The sequence below is a fragment of the Piliocolobus tephrosceles genome, chromosome 15, assembly GCF_002776525.5.
Source record: "Piliocolobus tephrosceles isolate RC106 chromosome 15, ASM277652v3, whole genome shotgun sequence".
Lineage (NCBI taxonomy): Eukaryota > Metazoa > Chordata > Mammalia > Primates > Cercopithecidae > Piliocolobus > Piliocolobus tephrosceles.
This window is the reverse complement of record NC_045448.1, coordinates 87,217,906-87,240,538: the sequence shown is the minus strand read 5'-3', so window position 1 is coordinate 87,240,538 and position 22,633 is coordinate 87,217,906. Positions and strand designations below refer to the sequence as shown.

Genomic DNA, 22,633 nt, shown 5'->3' with positions numbered 1-22,633 from the left:
TGAGGCGGAGTCTTGCTCTGTCGCCCGGACTGGAGTGCAGTGGCCGGATCTCAGCTCACTGCAAGCTCCACCTCCCGGGTTTACGCCATTCTCCTGCCTCAGCCTCCCGAGTCGCTGAGACTACAGGTGCCCGCCACCTCGCCCAGCTAGTTTTGTATTTTTAGTAGAGACGGGGTTTCACCGTGTTAGCCAAGATGGTCTCGATCTCCTGACCTAGTGATCCGCCCGTCTCGGCCTCCCAAAGTGCTGGGATTACAGGCTTGAGCCACCGCGCCCGGCCAGCAATAGCGGTTTAAATGAATCTCCTTTGTACTCAAACAGCATATCTTTAACTTATCAGAGAGTAGCTAGTGGGAGCAGGCTTAACTAGGAGTCTGCACGTCTGTCCACATTCCAGTGTTTCAAAGGAGTGTCTTTTTCCTTGAACACAGTGTTTACAGATAAGAGAGCAGGTCTCGCTCTGAGCATGGAAACATGATGGCAATTAGGAGGCTTTCCTCCTCAGAGGCCTCTTGTGGCTTTCCACAACTTACTGTCCCATATTTTTATGGCCAGTTTATACAGGCACCCCACAAGCCCTTTTCCCAACAGTATACCTAAAATTGAATTCTTCAGTTGTACTAGCCCCCCACCCCGTTTTTTTTTTTTTTTTTTTTTTGAGACGGCATCTCACTCTGTTGCCCAGGCTGGAGTGGAGTGGCATGATCTCAGCTCACTGCACCCTCTGCCTCCCGGGTTCAAGCAGTTCTCCCTGCCTCAGCCTCCAGAGTAGCTGGGATTACAGGTGCCTGCCCCCATGCCTGGCTAATTTTTGTATTTTTTAGTAGAGATGGGGTTTCGCCATATTGGCGAGGCTTGTCTTGAACCCCTGACCTCAGGTGATCTGTCGGCCTCAGCCTCCCAAAGTGCTGGGATAACAGGTATGAGCCACCATACCTGGCCGTACTAGCCCCATTTCAAGTCCTCATTCGCCAGTGTGGCTGATAGCACATTTCCATCATTGAAGAAAGTTATTTTGGACAGCACTGCCCCAAGCCCTCTGTTAACCCTCCAGGGTTCTCCTTTGCCTCTTTTTCACCCCTTTGCCCATAGTTGCTCTGGCTTCAACAGGACACCCACCCCTCCTTACCTACTCAGCTCCTTGAGCCTCTGTATATAAGGTTCACCAGGAAAACAGAGAGCTGGAAACAGCCTATAGCAGCACCCATGCTGTAGCTCTTATTTCTTCTTCCCCTTCATTGGTCTGGCCCTGCTTTCACACCATGACCTCTGCTTTCCTGACTTGCCCTCTAAAACTCAGGCACTTGGCCTGCAATTATAGTCAGCGGCCAACAGGGGATAACCAAGTCTTGGTTATAGCCCTTAGCATCTGAACAGCCAGGAACAATCCACTGAGAGTTAAATTACTTTGTTTTTCCACTTAAAAAAAGAAAATTCCCACTCTTTTCTTAAGGAAAAGAAAATTTCCTTAAAAAGAAAAAGAAGCTCCACAAAACAGTTCAGCACAATAGAAAAGAAAAAAGAAAAAAAGCCTTATCTTTTATCCATCAGTGCTCTATCTAAATGTCTAGCTTGAATAAAATACTGCTTTTAAATCACCATGAAACTTTATTTTTGGAATCAAAAGCTCATTTGAGGAATTTCATAAGCCCAGTGATTTGGGGTTTCTCACCTGACTGGAGTCAGTTGCCTTGCCTTTGTTTGCTTTCTAGCAAAAAAACTACCTGTTTACAGTTAGTCAGAGGGCAGGCATTGATTTTCTTTTTATAAAACTTCCCTGTCTCAGCTCATACTTAGGAGATATTTCCAAGGACAGAGAAGAGATGTTGTCTCCTACCCAGATCCATATGTTTCACCTCTCTGGCTTTAGTCTCTACCATCTGTTGAATCAAAGAGGGTAAGGATTCCAGAAAGCCCGTGTTTGTCTCTTCAACCCTCAGAGAAGCATTTCCTGGCCACTGTGCTAGCTCACATCAAGTTAGCCTTCTTTCTTCGTTTTTTAGCCAAGTACTATGTGACATGAAATTAATATTTAGAATTCACCACGGCAACCATTTTTAAACACCAAGATTATCTAAACTGTTACGGACAAACTGCTGAAAAAGTTTGGAAGTATTCCCTACCCATCCAGTCTCCCAAATATTAGTCAACTCGTACCCAAGTTTCACTCTCAAAAAGTGTCGAAGCAGAACCAAGCAAGACTTTTTATGAGTGTGCTGGATTCCTGTTCTCCCAGTGTTTCTACCTGGAATGTTACCTCACCTCACACTGCTCCATGAATAGTGAAGTGGATTCAAATGAATGAAACACCCACATCACACTCAGCTGAGGAGGAAGGGCCAGGAATTCACATGGAGTTGATGGTCCGACATTACTTACCTGCTCTGTTTTGTGGCTACCTGTGGAGACTGTGCAGCCTGATGCCTCAAGGGTCCAAGAGGAAAGAGGGAAGCCTGCCTGCCTGACCTCACAGGGCCCAGTGGAACCTAGAGGTCTGAGGAAACTGAGGATCATGCGTGAGCAGGAAGGGCTGTCTCTTGGCTGTGGTGACATGGCACTTCCTTGTTCTTCTCTCTGATTCCCCTCTTGTGTTTGCCTCCTCCCTCCTTTCCTCACTCCTCAGTGTTAGATGAATTTCTCTGGGCCCCACCTTTCTCTCCTCTCTCTCCCAGCACCATCTCATCCTGTCCCTCACCTTCAACTGTCACCTGATGCACCTGGTTCCCAGATGGACTTCTCTGCCCAGGCTTCAATCCAAGTGCTCCTGGTTCTCTGCTGAACATCTCCCTTGTTTCTTTCATACTTTAGTCGACAGTTCCATAACTCCAAATCTGCCCTTCCATGTGTCCCACCATTCTGATGATAACGAAATCACCATCCTGTCAGGCACCCAAGCTCCAAATCTCTGTCACCTTTGATGCCCCACCTTCCCCCCACTTACTCTTCAAGTCCTAACTATTGGACATCCCTTCTCTGCTTTTGGGCCTTCCTCCACACCCTTCCTTCTAGCTTGGACTGTTGCAGTAGCTACCCAAATGGACGACTGCTCCTCTCCCTACTGTTTAAGGCCTGTGCAGTCTGACCCCAATCCTAGCCTTCCAGTCTTGTCTCTCCTTACTTCTCTGGCTCTTGTGATACTGCATTCAGAGCACTGCCTTCTGTACTGTTCTGGAAATAGCAACTCTAAGTGCTACTTCCAGAATTTTCTCTTTCTTGCTTCTGCTCATGTTGGTGCTTCATCTGCCTCTGTTTCTACCTCTTTGAAATCCTCCCCACCCTTCCAGGTTAATGCCATCTCCTCCATGAAGCCTCCTTTGGTCCCAGGTAGAACTGGCCTCTCACTCCTGGGTCCTCTGCTCCACTGTTGTCATTTATATTTGTGTTTTACCTGCATCTCCATAGGTGCTCGTTAAATGTTAAAGGAATGAAAGACTGTTGTGCATATTTTTAGCTGCCATGACCAACAGAGCAATATTTAACATTGATGATATCCAAAGTTGGGCTTTGGAGATAAGCAGGCCAGGTTTAAAAGTCTCAGCTCCCTACTTACTGCTGCACCTCTGTGAACCTCGCTTCTTCACCTGCAAACAGGGATGATCATAGTACCTGCCACAGGAGTTATGAGGCACTGTAAAGACTTCACAGGATGCAGAGCTCATAATAAATGTTTAATAAAGGTTGCCTGTTATTTGCTCATATGTCAGTTTGATCTCAGGCTGATTATGATCTTCTCTTTCTTCACTGTTGAACAGAATAAAACAAAGAAGTTGGGCCCTGGCGTTGGGACGTTATTTACAAGGCAGGCTCTTCTGCACAGGAGGCTGACTTTCCTGCCTTATCCTGGTCTACCTCGCATGTGCTCTGTCTTCCCGCGCAAGTCACACTCCCCTGAACTCAGGGTTCCCCACTGTTATGGGCCTGACTTTTCATAGGGGTGCTTCTTCCTCCTCTTCCACCCTGAGGTATGTGGGCCCCTGAGGGGCAGCTTATGACACATGAGCACCTGTCACCCGCCAAGACAGGAGGAAGGTCAAATGTGGGCTGCTGGAGCAGCTGGAACCCTCACTTCAGGGAGGAAACCAAGCAGGAGTTTGAGTGACTTGCCCAAGGCCATGCAGCTGTTGGTTGTTGAGCCGTGATCAGCACCAGGGTCTCTAGTTCCTCCAGTGCCCTTGCATCACTCCAAGCACCCCCTACCCCAACACACACACCCTAAACTGACACTTCCTGGCCATTTTGTGCTTGGATTACACTACCAGGTCCTGGTGGCTGAGTACCTGAGAGGTGATTGTCCCTCACTGAGGATTTGAGAGTCTCTCACACCCCAGGTACTGCTCTTCTGATGATTGATCAGCTCTCTGTTGGCCTTGTGGCAAGGCTGGGGAACACTTAATGCAGGGTAAAAGAATGAGGATCACAAGTAGGTGTCACCATAAGTCACAGTTTCTATAAAGCTCGATCACGTGCCATAGCATGGGCATGTTTGCACACCAGTATAATTAGAGCTCACTTTGCACCAGCAGCTGGGCAGATTTGTCCTGTGGGTTCCCCCTTCCCACGCTTAGTCCTTCCTCCCTTCTCATTGTCCCTTTCCAGCAGGGCCTTTGCCTCTGAAGGAGGAAGCATGGACGAAGCAAAGCTTCCAGCTGAGACTTCCATGAGCAAGGCCAGGGGCAGTAGCTGTGTGTAGAGGGTCTCTCCTGGTGGCCCTAACTCCCCATCACCGGGCAAGGGCCTGGCTCAGATAACCAGGCTTGGTCTGGCTATAAAGACCCGACTCACCGGAGCACAGTCATTGGTCAGCACAGGCCTGTCTCACCTCCTGGGCTCCCGCTTCTCACCTCCCATCCAGCCTGCTCCGAACCAGAAGCACCAAGCCCACCTCCTTCACCATTTAGTGCTTGTTCTTGCATGCTGTCTCTCCTTAAGGGCACTTCCCAGAGAGGAGACTAGAAAATACAGTCTGTATTCCAGACAACCACGTGCCTGCTGCAAAGTGAGAGAAAAGGGGAGAACAGGTACTGGGGGCAAGTTCTTGGTGTGTGCTACATGGCATATCTAGGATGTTCTCATCATTCTAACATCCTGCCTCCTTCACGCTGCTCACCTCTCAGAAACTTTCAGTGGAGTGCTCAGTTTATTGTCAAAAACCAAGTGTAGGCAGCTGAAGCCCAGTTCTCCCAGGCTGGTCTCCTTTTACTCACTAGCACCAAAGCCTCTTCTCCCCCGGTGGATTCACCCACCGTTTCCCAGATGTACCTTGGGTTTTCATCCACTCTCACGCCCTGGCCCAAAGCACTTCCCCGCCAGCACGCACCTTCCCCCACCCGCTTCAGAGGATGCAGCCCTCACCTCACTCCTCTCTCGGGTTTCACCCCTTGTATGACAGGATGAGGCCTCTGTGCGTGCTCAGCCACGGTGAAGGTGCTGTCCCCTGCCCCGGACTCTTCCACGTTTGGTCATCTTTGTCACTTGTGCCCTTGTATACACTTTTGTGTCTTGATGCCCCAGCTAGACTGTGAGCTCCATGGGAGCAGGGACCATACCATCCTCATCTTTGTTCCTCTGCGGTGCTTCACACAGAGCTTTGTGAACACTCCAGCAGCGTCTGTTGCCAGTGAGTGAATAAATGGGTGAGCGAGCGAGGGAGTGATGGGAGGGAAGAGGTGAGGACACGGCTCCCTTCAACCCCGTTTTGTTGCCTTGGTGCCCATGGCTTTTTTCTCCTTTTCCCCTTTATCAGGTGGCTCGACTCTTTCATTTTATCTTCTCTTTGGACCTGAGAGAAGGGCAGGTAACCCTGTTGAGAGGTGTGACTAACTCCAAACTGATCCAGTTGGGCAGCGATGCCAGGCCGCCGGCTCTGCTCACCAGCACATGGTCTGGATCAGAGGCAGGTGTCCCCGCTGCCTCAGCACCTGCGTGTGCGTGTGTGTTAATCCATGTGGGGCACACGGAGCCAGGCCCCACTTCATCGTCTTTCCAGAGACTCTTATGGTGTGAATTTGGTAGCATCTAACATGTGATTAACTTAGGCTTTTTTTCCTTTGTTTAATGCCTGGAGAATGGATTGAATTTGATGATGGATGCTATTGCAGTAGAAATTATCCTTCTCTGTTTGGTTTGTTAATCCCATTTCACGTCACGAACAAGGGCCTGGTCCTCATGCAGCATGTCATTGGGAGCCTGCTTGGCTTGGATGTGGTGCATGTATGGCTGTGTAGGCTCACTCCATCAGTGAGGCGGGCACCCCATGGAGTTTGGAAGGAAGTACTAACTCCTTCTGAATTACCAGTGGGAAATGCGGTTGTGCTGGTGGCTTTGTTATCAATTTCCTGACTCACTAAAACCCTTTGTCTTTATTGTTGTCCTCAGTAGCAGGCATTAGATATTGTGTCAAGTGAGATGGGCTAAACTTTGTGCTTTGCTGGAGCCTTCCCCTGTGACTTGGTGTGTCCCTCTGGGAAAGAGGACCTCATTAAGGGCTCAAAACTCATTCAGTTTCTGGAGATACCGTGAACTCCTTCTTAGTTCTGTGTTGCTGTTATTGCTGTTTTCATTACTCCTATGTCTTTTTTTTTTTTTTTTTTTTGGTCTAGATGGCATTGGTCTGCATCGTGCACATTGTATATTCACAAAATGAGGTCCTCAGGGTGACCTTGAGTGAGTGCTGTGGGTGTTACCGAAAATTAAATTGTACTGATTTTTTAAAGGTAATGCATGTTCTTGGTGCAGAATTCTAAAAGGACAAAAGAGAGTGTCCAGTGAAGAGTAAGTCTTACTCTTACCCCTGCCTTCCACTGGCATGGTTGTTTACAAAGAAGCCACGTAGTCTTTCTGCAGGCATTTCCGCTATTCAGATACATCCCTGGCCATGAACAAGGTATAAGTGGACCCCCATCTCCTTAGCACACAAAACTGCAAAGACCTCACTTGGGGGTGGATTGAAGTGGCCACTCTCAGTGGTGATAAATACTAACACATATTCCTTCTTTTTCTACCTGGTCTCCATCTTCACCTACCCAAGTCCTCCACCCACCCAAGTTCAAGTGCAGTCTCCTCTGGTACGCCTTGCCTCTCCGATGTGTGCCCTCTGCCCTGTGCACCCACAGCCCTCTGACACTTCTTATACACTCCTCACAGACACATCTCAAGGCTTGTTCAGCAGGAGGCTCTTTCAGGTCTGGGACCCTGGCTGATGCGTCAGGCTGAGGTGGGGATCTTCCACTGTCACGCTTCACCCAGGCGGTAGGCAGCTCCAGATCATACATTCATTCATGCAACTCCTTAACCCCTAATGTGTATCAAGTAGAGTGGCAGGTGCCAAGGCTGCAATAGTGAATAAAACAGACAACAGCAATACTTAAATATCATTGTGTGGAGTACAAGAGAGAAGTACAGCTCAAAAGCTGCAGTGACAGCATATTACAGGGAACTGGGATGAGTAGAGAAAGCTGCTCTGAGAAGTGCAACCATGTTTCATTGAATCTAAAATGCTGTGGTTTCTGAGACACATCATTATCTTATGTTCCACTAAGAAAGATAATATTGCCAATTAAATTAGGACACAGTGTTTTTTCACTTAGAATGTTTGTTTATTTATTTATTTATTATTACTATTTTTGAGACGGAATTTGGCTCTTGTTGCCCAGGCTGGAGTGCAATGGCACGATCTCGGCTCACCACAACCTCCGCTTCCCGGGTTCAAGCGATTCTCCTGCCTCAGCCTCCCGAGTAGCTGGGATTACAGGCACGCACCACCATGCCTGGCTAATTTTGTATTTTTAGTAGAGATGGAGTTTCTCCCTGTGGTCAGGCTGGTCTCAAACTCCCGACCTCAGTTGATCCACTCGCCTCAGCCTTCCAAAGTGCTGGGATTACAGGCATGAGCCACTGTGCCCAGCCAGAATGTTTATTTCATCTCATTAAAAAGACTTTTAGACATCTTCTTTTGTCACTTTTATAAATACATTAAAAGGAACACAGCTGGGCATGGTGGCTTACGCCTGTAATCCCAGCACTTTGGGAGGCCGAGGTGAGTGGATCACCTGAGGTCAGGAGTTCGAGTCCAGCCTGGCCAACATGGTGAAACCCCGTCTCTACTAAAATTACAAAAATTAGCCAGGCGTGGTGGTGGGTGCCTGTAATCCCAGCTACTCAGGAGGCTGAGACAGGAGAATCGTTTGAACCTGGGAGGCAGAGGTTGCAGTGAGCCGAAATGGTGCCATTGCACTCCAGCCTGGCTGACAAGAGCGAAACTCCATCTCAAAAAAAAAACAAAAAACAAAAAACAAAAAAAAAGAAAGAAAAAGGAACACATTAGCACGATAAGTGGTTAAGATCTCTCTAACCTCACTTTTTCACTTTTGGAGTCTCCTGAATCACTTTCCAACTTGTATGTCAGTATCCGACCATGCCATATCTTTCTCTGTTCCTTCCAGTGTGTTGGGTGATGTTGAGCTTTTGTTTCTGGGATTTTCATTCATGCCAGTTTTGAAGCTGCCACTTTCTTTATCATACCAGAAGGTGTCAGTGAGATATGTGTTAGACAACTGAGATTCATATTCCTTTCTCAAGCAATTCTTAAATGGTTTGTTAAACACTCAGGGGCTTCAGTTGTCCAATTATGCCAGGGAGAGTAACAACCAAGTATATCTATGTGTAGGCATTGACAGTGATGTCAGGGCAGCAGCAATTGTAAGATTCAGAGACAAAAAATATGTCTTGAAATTGATAAAAATCATTTTCAAGAAGTCTAGGAGTAGGTGGGTGCTATCATTACTATTCTGGTGACTTAGTGATGTCTTTTTAAATTTTAAAAACAGAGATGGAGTCTACCTATGTTGCCCGGGCTGGTCTTGAACTCCTGGGCTCCAGCAATTCTCCCGCCTTATCCTCCAAAGTGCTGGGACTGCAGGCATGCGCCACCAGATGGGCCTTCTCAGAGCTTTTAGTATGATAATGTGGCTCATGGAATTATGGAAAATATGGTATTAACGCTTTCCAAATTTAGAGAATCCAAATTTATTTCCCCAAAGTAGGGAACCCAATTTTGTAGAATACCAATGAACAACTTGTGGTTCTTCCCAGAAGACAATAGTCTAGAATAACAAAGATTCTACAGAGCACAGCGGAACTGACAGTATGGAATGGGGTTTGTGGAAAGTGAATAGGAATGAGATTTTGTGTAGAGACTTAGAAGGGCTGAAAGGTTTACAAATGAGAGAGGCATATTGAATTTTTTTTTTTTTTTTTTTTTTGACATGAAGTTTTTGCTCTTGTTGCCCAGGCTGGAGTGCAATGGCGCGATCTTGGCTCACTGCGACCTCCGCCTCCCGGGTTCAAGAGATTCTCCTGCCTCAGCCTCCTGAGTAGCTGAGATTACAGGCGTGCACCACCACACCTGGCTAATTTTGTATTTTTAGTAGAGACAGGGTTTCACCATGTTGGTCAGACTGGTCTTAAACTCCTGGCCTGAAGTGATCCACCCACCTTGGCCTCCCAAAGTGCTGGGATTACAGGCGTGAGCCACTGTACCCGGTCAGGCATATTGATTTTAACCATCTCAGAGTGTTTTGATGGGCAAGGACTAATTTGTTTTCAAGAGTCTTGTATCTATGCCACTATAATTTCCTCTGACACAGGCCTAGGTTGATACTGAGCTATTAGTATCTCCCTCTCTTTCCCAACCTCTGCCACTGCCAGTGTGATATTGGAGCTAGACTGGCTGGCTTCTGGGAGTGGAATGGAGCACTTTGCTAAAATGAAGGTGTGCGATGCCTACTGTTACTTTCTCTCACATATGTTGCTGAGCGACAATGAGCGAGAACTGGCAAACTGTTGAGGGAATTCGTCCCTGGCCGTTTATTTGGGCTTGGGGTCCCAAATAAATGAAGCTCAGGAAGTGACCTTTTCTACCTCTGCTTTCAATAGCAACCTTTGTGTCTTAGGCAGCTTTCACTAGCTTTCAATAGCAACCTTTGTGTCTTAGGCAGTAGCCGCAGCATCAACATCATTATCATCATAGTTGACATTATTGAAGACTAAATATGCAATGGGCTATGTGATGGGTATCTTAAGGATGTAATCTCATTGAATCCGCACCAGCAGCTGGCCATTTGGATGCTCTTCTGCAAATGAAGGTCTTGAGGCGGTGAGAGGTTAAGATCACTCAGCTGTTGAATGATAGGGCTGGAATTTGAATCCAGGCCTGACTCAGGAACTACTGTTCTCAATCTTCACTTTCTGTAGCTTCTGTTAGAGCACTTCTGTGTTGTATCTGTATATTTGTCGTTTTACACTTTCTCAGAAATCAAACTGTACTTTTGGTGTTTCATGTTAACACCTAGCACCATGTTCTTGCCCATAAAAAGTTCTTGGTAATTGTTGAACAAGTAAAGTAAATGAAGAAATGAGAGGATGAATGAGTGAGTCAGTGAATAGTTGGCTTGAACACTAACCTGAGTTACTCACTTATAATTAGCAGAATATTTTCTCACTCATTTCAGAGTCAAATTTGGTTCCTTAGTCATCAAATTTCTTCTAAATTCTAGATGCCGCCTAGAATGTTTCTGAGTAAAATAATCATGGATCATTGGCTGTTATATTTGAAGGGGTTATATAATGGGTGTCTGGCTGGTCCAGCCTACGTTGGCAAAGACCACCCAGCCGTTCCTGCCAAGGACGTGAGGCCTTGGACCCTTGCCCACCATCACTCTAGAGCAGTGTCGGAGGCAACCAGGGTGATGTCTGTCGTTTTTCATGTAATAGCCTCCAAATACTTCTTGTCCTGGATTTACAATTCTAATTGTATTTATTTGATTATTTAAATAGTTTTCTTTGTGCTATTGTTGTTGGTTTCCTGGCGACATGGTTTTTATATCTTTGGTAGGTTGGGAACAGATCTGGTTCATATTTTAGTGCATCTTGGTTTTAGTCTGGCACTTTTTTCTTTCTTTTAATTTTTTTTGAGACAGGGCCTCACTCTGTTGCCCAGACTAGAGTGCAGTGGTATGATCCCGGCTCACTGCAGGCTCTACCTCTTGGGCTCAGGCAGTCCTCCCACCTCAGTGTCCTAAGTAGCTAGAACTACAGACATATACCACTATGCCCAGCTAGTTTTTTTAATTTTTTGTAGATACATGGTCTCACTACATTGCCCAGGGGTCTTGAACTCCTGGACTCAAGCAATCCTCCTGCCTCAGCCTCCCAAAGTACTGGGATTACAGGCATGAGCCACCAGGCCTGGTCTCTTCTGGCATTTCTTTTAAACCTGCCTGCAAGCCCCTTTTGTTTCCCCCTCCCCTTTAATGAACTCATTTTGCGTTTGCTCCTTGATCCCATCTGGATCTTTCACTTCAGTGAATTGCTGTGCTTTGTTGGTTCATTTTCATTATTTTTTTATATTAAGTAAAATGAAAAAATCTTCCAAACCCTTCTCTCACCCGTGAAAACCTCTTACTCAACTGTTTTGGCCCTTGCTTGTTTCATCATTCCCACCAACAGCCCTCTTGTCAGCGGCTTGAATTGATTTTGTGCTGATTTGTTGGTTCTGTTATGTCTGTTGTGCAGTATTGTCCTCAAGTCACCCAGATCTCTGGGAGCACTCTTTCCTTCATTGTCCAAGTGGCATAGAATACCTCTCCCATGCCACTGTCGTGCCATGCACCCGAGGGAAGCCTGCATACCCTCCAGGCTTTCTTCTTTCTGAAGATGTCTGAGTTCATTCATTTGCCTGGTAGTTACTTGCCTATCACTTCTTGCTCCAAATTTGCCCAGACTCTTCCCACTCTCAGGTTTCTGTAGCCTCTCTCTGCAGCCCCTGGGGCACACTTAAAGCAATGCCACCATCCCTGAGCCTTCACTGTGATCATTTTCACTCTGACACATTCTCTCATCCAGACAGTGAGGAGCTGCTGTTTCCTAAGTAAAATGCATTGATCTTGCTTTCTAAACAAAAGAACAATTCCCCTCTGAGATTCTCTGTCTCCCTCAGAATGTGCAATGGTGACAGTCAGCAGGGGTTTTTTAAATCATTTTTTTCCTTCCTGATTCATTACCTTTTGGGTATTTTATGAAGCAGAAGTAAGTGTGCCTTGCAGACAGTGGTATGCTATACAAATAAAAGAAATTTCTGTTGTCATTTAGAAAAATACTGTCTGTATTTTGTGTCCTTTGAAAATAGTAAGAACCAAGTACATTGAATATTAGGTTTTGATTGCCTGACCAGATTCTCATGTACTGAGAAAAACGTAGATACATGTGGAATTTTATTTATGCAAAGCAAGAGAAGCAGCAGGTGGCCTGGAGGGAGTAGCAGCTGCAGGCAGTGGGTCTGGGTCTGTCTGAGGCTCCTGATCAGGATCATCATCGTATCATCGTGGGAGTGTCTGAGGGTAGGGAGGGAGCCTGGAGCCAAAGGAGCAATTGCTGAGCCCCAGAGGAGGCCCTGGAAAATTCCGGGATTTGACCCTCTCTGTGTTTCCAGCAGCAGTGTCTGGGCACCTGCACCTCAGAGTTGATCCAGGTCTTGATTTCCGCCTTGCTGACCATCAGAGCTCCCTCTTGGCCTTTGTCGAGTCTGACCTGTGGAGCAGGACCTCTGACGTGTGCCCTTCCTGTGTTGTATCCAGGGACAGGGTGCCTTATCAGAGAGACTGCGGAGCTTCAGCATGCAGGACCTCACCACCATCAGGGGAGACGGCGCCCCTGCTCCCTCGGGCCCCCCACCACCGGGGCCTGGGCGGGCCAGCAGCAAACACGGCCAGCCTAAGATGTCCAGGAGTGCTTCTGAGAGTGCTAGCAGCTCAGGTAGGTGTTACTTTACTTCCCCTCTTTCCCACTCCTTGGGCCCCGCTTTCCTTAAGAGAGGCCCAGTCCGCAGTGTGGCATGCAGACTGGCCCCGGCCCCATGGACCTTCCACCAACAGAGGTGTCCATCAGATCATGCCAGGTCAGCCAAGGGGCGGAGCACCCCTCAGGCCAGGCCAGGAAACCGGCCTGGTGACTCTGATCAGGGACAGGGCTAGGTCACCTGCACCAGAGGGTCCCCCTTCCTCCATATGATTGTCTGGGGAATTGGGGGTAGTTGGGGGATAGTGTCTAGGCAAAGCCTGGAGGCAGCAGGCACAACTGGACCTGGGCCCCAGGAGCCTTCTGTGTTGTCTTCTCAGACTCCGGGGAAGCGCACCTGTTGACACCTGAACGTTGTCTTCTCACCCGGGCTTACTGCTCTCACGGGCCCTCTTCCCTGCCTGAATATTGCCTGTCCTCTCTCTCATTCTGCTGTCTCCTTCTCATCTCTGACCTCTCATGTACCTCACACCATCCCCAGCCTCTGCATACCAAGGGCCATGCTAGCTCTGAGTTCTCGTTCCTGTGGTGACCAGGACCTTACAGTAACCACACCTCTGCCTCCAATGTCTGACTCTGGTGTCACACGCCCATCGTGGGATTGCCGGTATTGGGACTGACCTGGGGACCACGTTAAACATGCAAAGTCCTGGGCCCATCCGCAGAGGCTTCACTAGGTCTGGGGTGAGACCCAGAAGTATGATTTCATTGAGATGCAGCCACGTTTGGGAACTCCCTGGCATTGGATCCACCAGCGTCGGTTTCAGGCTCATGGAGCGTGGGGACACAGGCTAGGGACACACAGTTTCCCAGGCTGCTCCTTGGGAGGATACCAGGGGCCTTGGCTCTCAGGGGCTGAGCACAGCAGCTGCCCAGGACTGATGGTGGGAGCGTGCGGGGCGGCTCTGGATCACCTCTTCTGCCTCCCTGTGGTGAGAGGGGTGGGAATCTATGTCCACAACGTATGTCTGGTGGCTGCCTGGCCCTTAAATCTACAAATGGAGATGTCTGGCCACCTGTGACTGACCGTGTACTATAAGGTGCAGCCTGCAGGGGACACCTTGGCCATAAGCCCCATGTCCTGACAGACCCCATCTGATGCTTGGGGGTCTTAGCCATCGACAGGAAGGCAGGAGGCCTGTGGCTGCCTGGGAATGGCAACTCATGCTCAGAGCCAAGTGCAGCTCAGGGCTCTGTCCATTTCCTCCCTCTCAGCAGTGTCCCCTTGGCCCTTCGCAGGTCTTAAGACTGTGGCTTTTCTGTTGGGAGATGTTTTAACCCTGTCACTGCTGGAAGCAGGAGAGGGTTGGGGAGGTGGAGTCTCGGCTGTGGGGGTGATGGCCACCTCAGGGAGGGGTTACCCCCTGGTAGGAATGGAATCCCAAAAGGCCAGGCAGGAAATGACCTCAGGGATCTTTCAGTTAAATCCAATGATTTTACGGGTGAAGAGACAGAGGTCCAGAGAAGGGGACTGTGCAGAGTCACCCACGCTGGGCTGCAGTAGAGTGTGGCCTCCTGACTCCGGGGCCAGTGCCCTTGGTCACTCACTCATCAACCATCCAGGCTTTGTCAAGCATCTACAGCTTCTGATCTGCTGGACACTGCCCCAGAAATAGGGATACAAAACAGAGTTAGGTCTCATCTCCACACTGCATCAGCTCATCATCTACCAAGCCTCAGATGAAAGCTGCCCCCTAGATGGAAAAGGGACCTCAATTCAGTGAAACCCAGAGGGCAGAGAGCAAGAGCCAGTGGGGTGAAGTTCCAAGGGGGTGGCCACTTGCTTGCTGCATGACCCAGGCAAGCTGTTTACCCTCTCTGCACCCCAGATTTCTTATCTACACAAGGAATGACACCCCTTTGTAGGGGTACTGTGAGGCTTCAAGTGAAACAAACTATGTAAAAGTGTTTATGGTCATGCCTGGCACCAGTGCATGGTGGCTGTTATCACTGTTCTTTTTTGTCATTTGTCTCGCCTGAGAAGGCACATTGTCATGCTGAGTGTCCAGGAGCAAAATGGGCCATCTTGGGAGGTAGTGAGATCCCTGACATTGGAAGTACACAAGCCAAAGCTGGATGGTCAGGTTCAAGGGAGGGATTCCTGATTTGGCTAGGAAGCGGGCCTAGGTGGCCCTGGCGTCCCTTTGCCTCTAAGAGTCTGTGTTGCCATTTTAGAGGTGAGCCCAGTGGAGGAAGCAGGCTCAGAGAGGTTGTGCAGTGGGCTGAGGCCCCCAGGCCCAGAATCCAGGCCTCCTGCCTAGACCTCCCCTGGTGAATTATTCAAGGCAGCCACAGAACTGGGAATGCAAGAAGCTGGCAGGGTCTGCAGGGAGATAGGAGTGTCTTCTGGGCCTGGAGCATCTTCCCAGCCCAGCACCAGGTAGAAAAGCTACCTGGTGAGATGACTGCTTTGGCACTGGCTCTGCCACTCTCCATGAGCAGAGGGGATGACGTCCTCTGCCATTCCCCAGGGAGGCAGTGGGGAGTGTTCCGGCTGTCCTGGACTGAGAGGACCAGCTGTGCTGCATCATACCCCAGCCCTCCCCACTGCTGGCCCCCTTGGCCTCAGCACCTATGACCACAGGGGGCAAAAAGGAAAGGTGCAACCCAGCAAGGAGGCCAGGAACAGTGTGGTGCTCTTTCCAGCTGTTCTGGAGCCTAAAATAAAAGCCATCTCAAAAAGGAAGACAGGAGCCAGGCGGGCGCAGTGGTTCACGCCTGTAATCCCAGCACTTTGGGAGGCTAAGGCGAGTGGATCACTAGAGGTCGGGAGTTCAAGACCAGCCTTACCAACATGGAGAAACCCCGTCTCTACTAAAAATACAAAATTGGCCAGGCGTGGTGGCGCATGCCCGTAATCCCAGCTATTCATGGAGTAGCTGAGGCAGGAGAATTGCTTGAACCTGGGATGCAGAGGTTGCAGTGAGCTGAGATTGCGCCATTGCACTCCAGTCTGGGCAACAAGAGCAAAACTCCGTCTCAAAAAAAAAAAAGGAAGACAGGTGAAAGATGGCCTGGGGCCTGGATATAGGGCAGAATTGCCTGGGTCAGAGGCTCTTGGGCTATCATACCCTCAAGTAAGGTCAACATGCCTTGGAGGAAGTCTGGCAGAGGAAGCCCATTTATACTGGGCTGGTGTAGCCTTCCCAGCTCAGCCCCCAGTGTGGGCCTCGGATGCCAGGCCACATCAGGTAGCAGAAAGGGCCCCAGAGGAAGGGAAGACGCTAGACTTCATCCTGGCTGGGTGATGCCGGGCCTGTGCAGACACAGCAAATGCAGCACAGCAAGGCACGCTCGTTCCTGCTGAGCTTCAATTCAGCCTCAGGACGTCTCTCAGAACAACCCCGGCAGGTGCTACCATAGGATTTGATCTTGGCACAGAGGACAGACCTGATTCCCTTAGGCTTTCTTCTTTGTAAAACAAAATGCCCAATAATCCCTATTCAGCTTATGTCTTAGGGTTGTGAGGAGAGGAAACCAGAGAATTTGCAAACCCTGGACAGGTGGCAGGAGTTGAAGACAACCTGGAGAGAGGTGGGAGCTGCGCCTCGTGGAATTCTCTGCAGCCTCTGGAAGCAACAGATTAAATATGCACACAATGGAACTTGAAAGCATGATGCTAGCTGAAGAAAAGGGCAGAAAAGAATGAGATTTTATCTAACAAATTTATGTAAAATAAAAAGCTGTGCCTATCATGCAAAGTAACAATACAGAGTTTATATGAAGAACATGTTCAAACAAAAAGTTGCACATTAAAATATTACAAGTGACACTCCTTGAGGAGGAAGGAGAATGTGAGTGAGGTGTGGGAATAAAAGTCATGTAAAGGCACATAAAAAGGGTTGTCAGGCACAATGGCTCCCACCTGTAATCCCAGCACTTTGGGAGGCCAAGGCAGGCGGATCACCTGAGGTTGAGAGTTCAAGACCAGCCTGACCAACATAGAGAAACCATATCTCTACTAAAAATGCAAAATTAGCCAGGCGTGGAGGTGGGCACCTGTAATCCCAGCTACTCAGGAGGCTGAGGCAGGAGAATCGCTTGAACCTGGGAGGCAGAGGTTGCAGTGAGCTGAGATCACGCCATTGCACTCCAGCCTGGTCAACAAGAGTGAAACTCTGTCTCATTTAAGAAAAAAAAAAAAATGAGGGGGATCCCATGAACCAGTATGGACCATTTGCTGTGAGCCGAGAAGGGATATCCACACGACCTCTTGCACCTTGAGAAAAGGAAGGAAGATGCACACAAACAAGGAAGAGAGGAAGGGGCACAAAGGTTGTCCCTGCACGGTCACTCAGTGCTGCAAGCTCCTGGCAGGCAGACCAGGGTTCTGTGCTTCCCTCTGTAAATGCCTACCCAACATACCCACCACATGCCTGGCACACAGAGACCTCTGCATGTGCTCTGAGGACACAGGGTCTAGGCATTGGAAAAGGGGAAGGAGAGTTCTTTCCTGCTGCTTTCAGCACCCAGAATGGGGCTGGGCGGTATACTTGGCCTGACCCTCTCTCTTGCCTGGAGTTTTCCTCTTTGCTTAAAGGGTCAGGGCAGGCAGGGATTGACAGGGCCCTCCCTGCAGAATGAGCTGGGAGGTGTGTAGTCAGATACCATATGCTGAATGCCTAGCACTGGACACCAGGAAGTGTACAAGAAATGTTGAAAGAACGACCCTGCCCTTCCGTGGACTTGGAGTCACTCTGTGAGCATGTATTTAGTGATGCCAAGGCCCAGATGTGCACACATGCCAAGGCCCAGATGTGCACCAAGACCAATGGCGTGTACAAGGCAGCAGCCAGTTAGGTCTTTGCAAATGCCCAGATATGAAGCACTTTGGAGTTCAGAGGTAAGTCTGAGGAGGTTTCCTGGAGGACATTCTGAACTGGAAAGCGAAAAGAGGAGGCTCTGGGCAGGGGTGCTTGGAGTTATTTCCCAGAGGGAACTTTGACTATTGCCTGCCTTGCCTAGGGCTGCAGAGTGCAAGAACTGACTTGTGTGCCAGGTGAGGGTATCTTCTGCACCTGAGTGGAAACTGAATCTGAGATGACTCTTTCCCCACTTTGGTGTCTCTACAGAGACCCACATTCCTGGGATCCCTATATTGTACACACTGGGGTCCCCACACCTCCCCGAGGCCTCCCTGTTTGCCCGGGGCTGGTTCCTGTCCAGTGGGGGATGTCACTGATGGTGCCCCCACCCCATTCCCACAGTGTGTACCTGCTGCTCCACCTGCAGGACCTGGAAAGGTGAGTAAGCAGACAGCCTCTCTGCAGCGTGCTGGACTGTCACTCGGGAAGAGCTTCTAACCAGAAGTGGGCACCTGATCTTGGGGCTCCCTTTCAGCTGCATGGTCATAGGGAGGGGTCAGGAGGTTAACCCTTTATAACAGCAAACACAGTAGCTTACAGTTTCTGTAGGCTAGAAATCTGGGAGCAGCTTAACTGGGTGGTTCTTGCTCAGGGTCTCTCAAAAGGCTGCAGTCAAGATGTCAGCCTGGGCTGAGTCATCAGAGGGCATGACAAAACTGGAGGGTCCACTTTCAAGATAGCTGTTGACTGGAGGCTCCTTACCTCATGGGCCTCTCCGAGGCTGCTTAAGAGTCCTTACAACATGGCAGGTGGCCTGGCCTAGAGTGAGCCATTCAAGAGAGAGAGGGCAGGCAGGAAGCCAGGGTACCTTTTTTGTCCTAGGTTTTGAAGTCACACTCATCACTTCTGCCTTATTCTATTTGTCGGAAGCATGTCATTAAGCCCAGTCCACATTCAAGGGGAGGAGAATTAATCTCCACCTCTTGAAGGGAGGAGCCTCAAAGAATGTGTGGAGATATCTTAAAACCACCACAGGGTCACTGGGTGCGGTAGCTCATGCCTGTAATCCCAGAACTTGGGAGGCAGAAGTGGGAGGATTTCTTGAGCCCAGGAGTTCGAGATCAACCTGGGGAACATAGCAAGAATGAATCTCTACAATTAAAAAAAAAAAAAAAAAAGACCAGGCGCGGTGGTGTGCACCTGTAGTCCCAACTACTCGAGAGGCTGAAGCAGGAGAATTGCTTGAGCCTGGGAAATCAAGGTTGCAATGAGTCATGATCGTGCCATTCCACTCAAGCTGGGTGACACAGCAAGACCCCATCTCAAAAAAAAAAAAAAAAAGCCGTAACAGGGTCATACTTCTTTGTGCTCCAGGTAAGGACACAGGAACTTCAGAGGACTAAGGTCCTCTGAAATGATGAAGTCCTGAAGTTCCAGGGGTTTCTGGTCCTAGGGCAGCTAAGGGAGCCCTGGTCCTGCTTTGCCACTTACTAGCTGTGCAACTTTGCATGAATCTTCTAACCGCTGTGAGCTTCAGTTCCTCCTCTTAAAACGGAGATGAGATCCTGCTTCCTGGCATCACTGTGCTGTTGTGAAAATGGCTGTGAAAGGGCCATAATAATCCTGGGAAGGATGATGATGGTGGTGATGGTGATGGTGGTGGTGGTGATGGTGATGGTGGTGGTGGTGATAGCCTGGAGCAGCCAGAAGACCCCCGGGAGAGTGGAGGTCTCCCAGTTCTGGACAGGGACTCCTGCTGCTGCCTTCCCAGTGTGTGAGTGATGGCTTGTTGGAGCCACGGCCACCTGGTGGTTGCGGTGACCTGCTTCTCCAGTTGCCTAATCTTAACTAGATACATTAGGGACTAGTGAGGGTGCTGGACTAATCCAGCGCCCCTTTCATGCTGCCTGGCTCCCCATGGAGAAGCTGCCTTAGGCTCAGAAGGCAACAGGGGCCATGCCTGGCCTGCAGCCTGCTGGCTACTGTCAGGGGAGGAAGGAAGGCACGCAAGGTGCCTAATACAGCTTTTGCTTCAGCCCTGGTGCCGCGAAGACATGACATGCCCCTCCCACATCGGCAGTGAGCAAGACAGGAAACTGCATTATGTGACGTGTCCTGTTTTCCCTGCATTGCTTTATTTTTAAGGCTCTCAGTGCTCAGCTTTTTAAGTCCTTTATAGAAGAGTTGTGGATTAGGCCAGGCAGGGTGGCTCACGCCTGTAATCCCAGCCCTTTGGGAGGCCAAGGCGGGTGGATCACCTGAGGTTGGGAGTTTAAGACCAGCCTGACCAACATGGAGAAACCCTGTCTCTACTAAAAATATAAAATTAGCAAGACGAGGTGGTGCATGCCTGTAATCCCAGCTACTCGAGAGGTTGAGGCAGGACAATCGCTTGAACCCTGGAGGCCGAGGTTGCGGTGAGCTGATAGGGCACCATAGCACTCCAGCCTGGGCAACAAGAGCGAAACTCCATCAAAAAAAAAAGCTGGGGATTTTGGAGGCTGTAAGGCCAAACTGAGCTGACAGACAAGTCTGAGCAGGGCTGCAGGTGGAGACAAGTGTCCTGGCCCAGCTCTGACTCTAACCCTGTGTCCCTGTGGGGCCTCCTGGTCCAAGTTGGAAATGAAGGGGCTGCGTTCAGCTGTTTCTAGCACTGGGCACTAGACGCTGGCCTGGTAGACACACTAGTTCATGGGAAATGACCCTGTGGTGCCAGTGGCTCCAGGCAACTGCAGGGATTTCTGTCTTTTCACACTGTAGTTTTGAGTCTGCAAATTCTGTGAGCAATTCCAAAAGCCTCTAATTCTGGGAGACTGGCACTTGATCGGGGAGAGTGGCTGTCCTCTCCTCCATTCTTCCCCTGGCACTGCTCTGTGCTGCTCTCAGAAGCCCTTTCCTGCCATGACACTTGGTGGTTTCATGATCAGACAGAGCATTTCCAGTGCATTTCAATAGAGCTGTGGTTGATTGTAGGAACTGAATAGTTCTGGAAGGCTGCACACGCATAAGAGTGTGTCCAGGATTCAGTGTCCAAGTTCTGGTTCCTCATCCCCGAGCAAGTTGGGAGCTGCTGGGATGGGGGTTGCTGGACAGTGGGAAGCAGGTGAGGCCTGGTGGCGGCCTCAAGACCTGGAAGCCGTTGCCCCAGCCCTTCCTTTCTTTGGCCTTTGCCTCTCCAAGGGCCTCTTAATACCTGTGTCCTGGCTCTCAGGTCTGCATGCGAGGAACCCTTTGATGATTGACCTCCACCATTCCCTCTGAGGCCTTGGGAAAACCCCTGCACTCTTCAGGCCTCGATCTCCCCCTCCATTAGGTGTCCCTTGGTCCTCCTGGGACAGTCTACTGGGTTGTGCAGTGGTGGCAGATGGTGTTGGGGGAGGTCTGTCTTGCACCTGGGGCTATAGGCTGACTCTCAAGCGGTAAGAGGATTTCACAGGTGTCGGGACACTTTTCTCCTCGTCCCCTGAAATGTCACAGGGGGCGCTCACTTAGACCAAAGCCTGGGAAGATTCAAATTACTTCTGGGGCCATGCAGAGCCCCAGGATCCCTTAGCAGACAGGAACATTTTCTAGGAGCTGTAAATTCAGGTCTTAATTCATGATGGGGGTAGGGGAAAGGAGGCCTTTCAGAGGCTGCTAAGTGCCTTTTAGGGCAGTGACAGAGCTTGGAGGCCCCAGAGGGCAGCAGCCTCTATTCTAAGCTGCACATCTCAGATGCCAGAACATTCTCTTCCCATCTTTGCTGTGTTCCTGCCCCATTTGTCAACTGATTCCCTATTGTTTTCTGCATGTCTTTGTCTCTCTTTTTCTGTGTGTCTATTATTATCTCTCTCTCTCCTTTTTTCTCTGCCTACCTCTATGTAATACAGAGCTGAACTCTGGATTACTGCCTGTGTGGTTAGTCATAGAGGTGCCCCTCCCCGCTTTTTAAAATCAAGCATGTAGGACATAATTTTTAAAAGCCGTCATCCTTTTTGTCCTCTGAGAGAGAGAGAGAATTGCATTTTGAGTGTGGCCTCTGGGCAGTGTCCTGATAACAGCAGGAGGAGTTGCCTGAGGTTTAGAGCATGGGAAGTGAGTGAGCATGTGTGTGTTTACATGTGTGCATGTGAGTGTGTATGTGTGTGTGGATGGTCATGTGTGCATGGTGCACACATGTGTGAGTTTCAGTGCCACAGACCCTTCTCTAACGGAATGTTCTTTTCTCTCTCCTCGGTGCTGTTGGGGACGTGGATGTAAGTGTTCCAGACAGGCGTGCTCTTCTGCAGACATTTGCTGCCTTCCATTAATGCTCCCGCTAATGTGTGCTGTGTGGGATGTTTTTGCTAACCTAGGGGAGGTTCTACTGCACTGCAGGGGTGGGGCGGCCCTAGGCCCAGTGCAGGCTACATAGGCCTTTAAAGGGCTGAGAGGCTCTGCCAGTTTCTCCCTCCCTGCCTTCCCCACAGAGAGAAGAGGTGGAGCCTGCAACCCTGGCTGCTGTAACCCTGCAGACACGTTTGCTAATACAGAAACATCAGCCAAGGCCACACACCCATTCACCTGCTGTGGAAGACAGCAGAGACCCTGCCCTTTCCTAGAAGCAACCCAGCTTTGGGCATCATAGTGGCAGCTCTGCAGGCTCAAGGCCGTGGCCACCATCACCTGAGGTTTGCAAGTTGTTATGGCCATGAACTTCGGTGGGAGACCCTCCTCCCATACACGTTGTCTCTGGGAGCCAATTAGAGTCCTAAGATATGGATAGCAATACTCTTTCAGGCCTGTTGCCAGGGGTAAGGACCTGTTGGGTCGCCAATCTTTAGATCTTCAGGGACAAGAACACGGAGGAGGCAGAGCATGGGATTTTCTACCCAGCTACTCACTCTCATGCTCCTCCTGGTGCCTTTCTTTTGGGACTGTGTTCTGTGGGGTTCATTTCTCCATGTATATTCCTTCCTGATATAAAAAGGAGTTAGGTCTACTTGTGGAAATATATC

The 22,633-nt window shown here is 49.5% G+C and overlaps 1 protein-coding gene across 5 annotated transcripts in view; it reads left to right on the top strand.

Moving 5' to 3' along the window:
- Positions 1-22,633, top strand: part of REEP1 (receptor accessory protein 1) — a 141,636-nt gene that overhangs the window by 91,618 nt on the left and 27,385 nt on the right. For 4 of the 5 annotated variants that reach the window (XM_023224924.3, XM_023224923.3, XM_023224925.2 and 1 more), the window contains one exon: positions 12,633-12,810. In XM_023224924.3, coding sequence (XP_023080692.1) covers positions 12,633-12,810 — 178 coding nt within the window. Of the gene's footprint in view, positions 1-12,632; positions 12,811-18,059; positions 18,096-22,633 lie in introns of all 5 variants that reach the window. The other variant, XM_031934160.1, reaches the window with a different exon arrangement.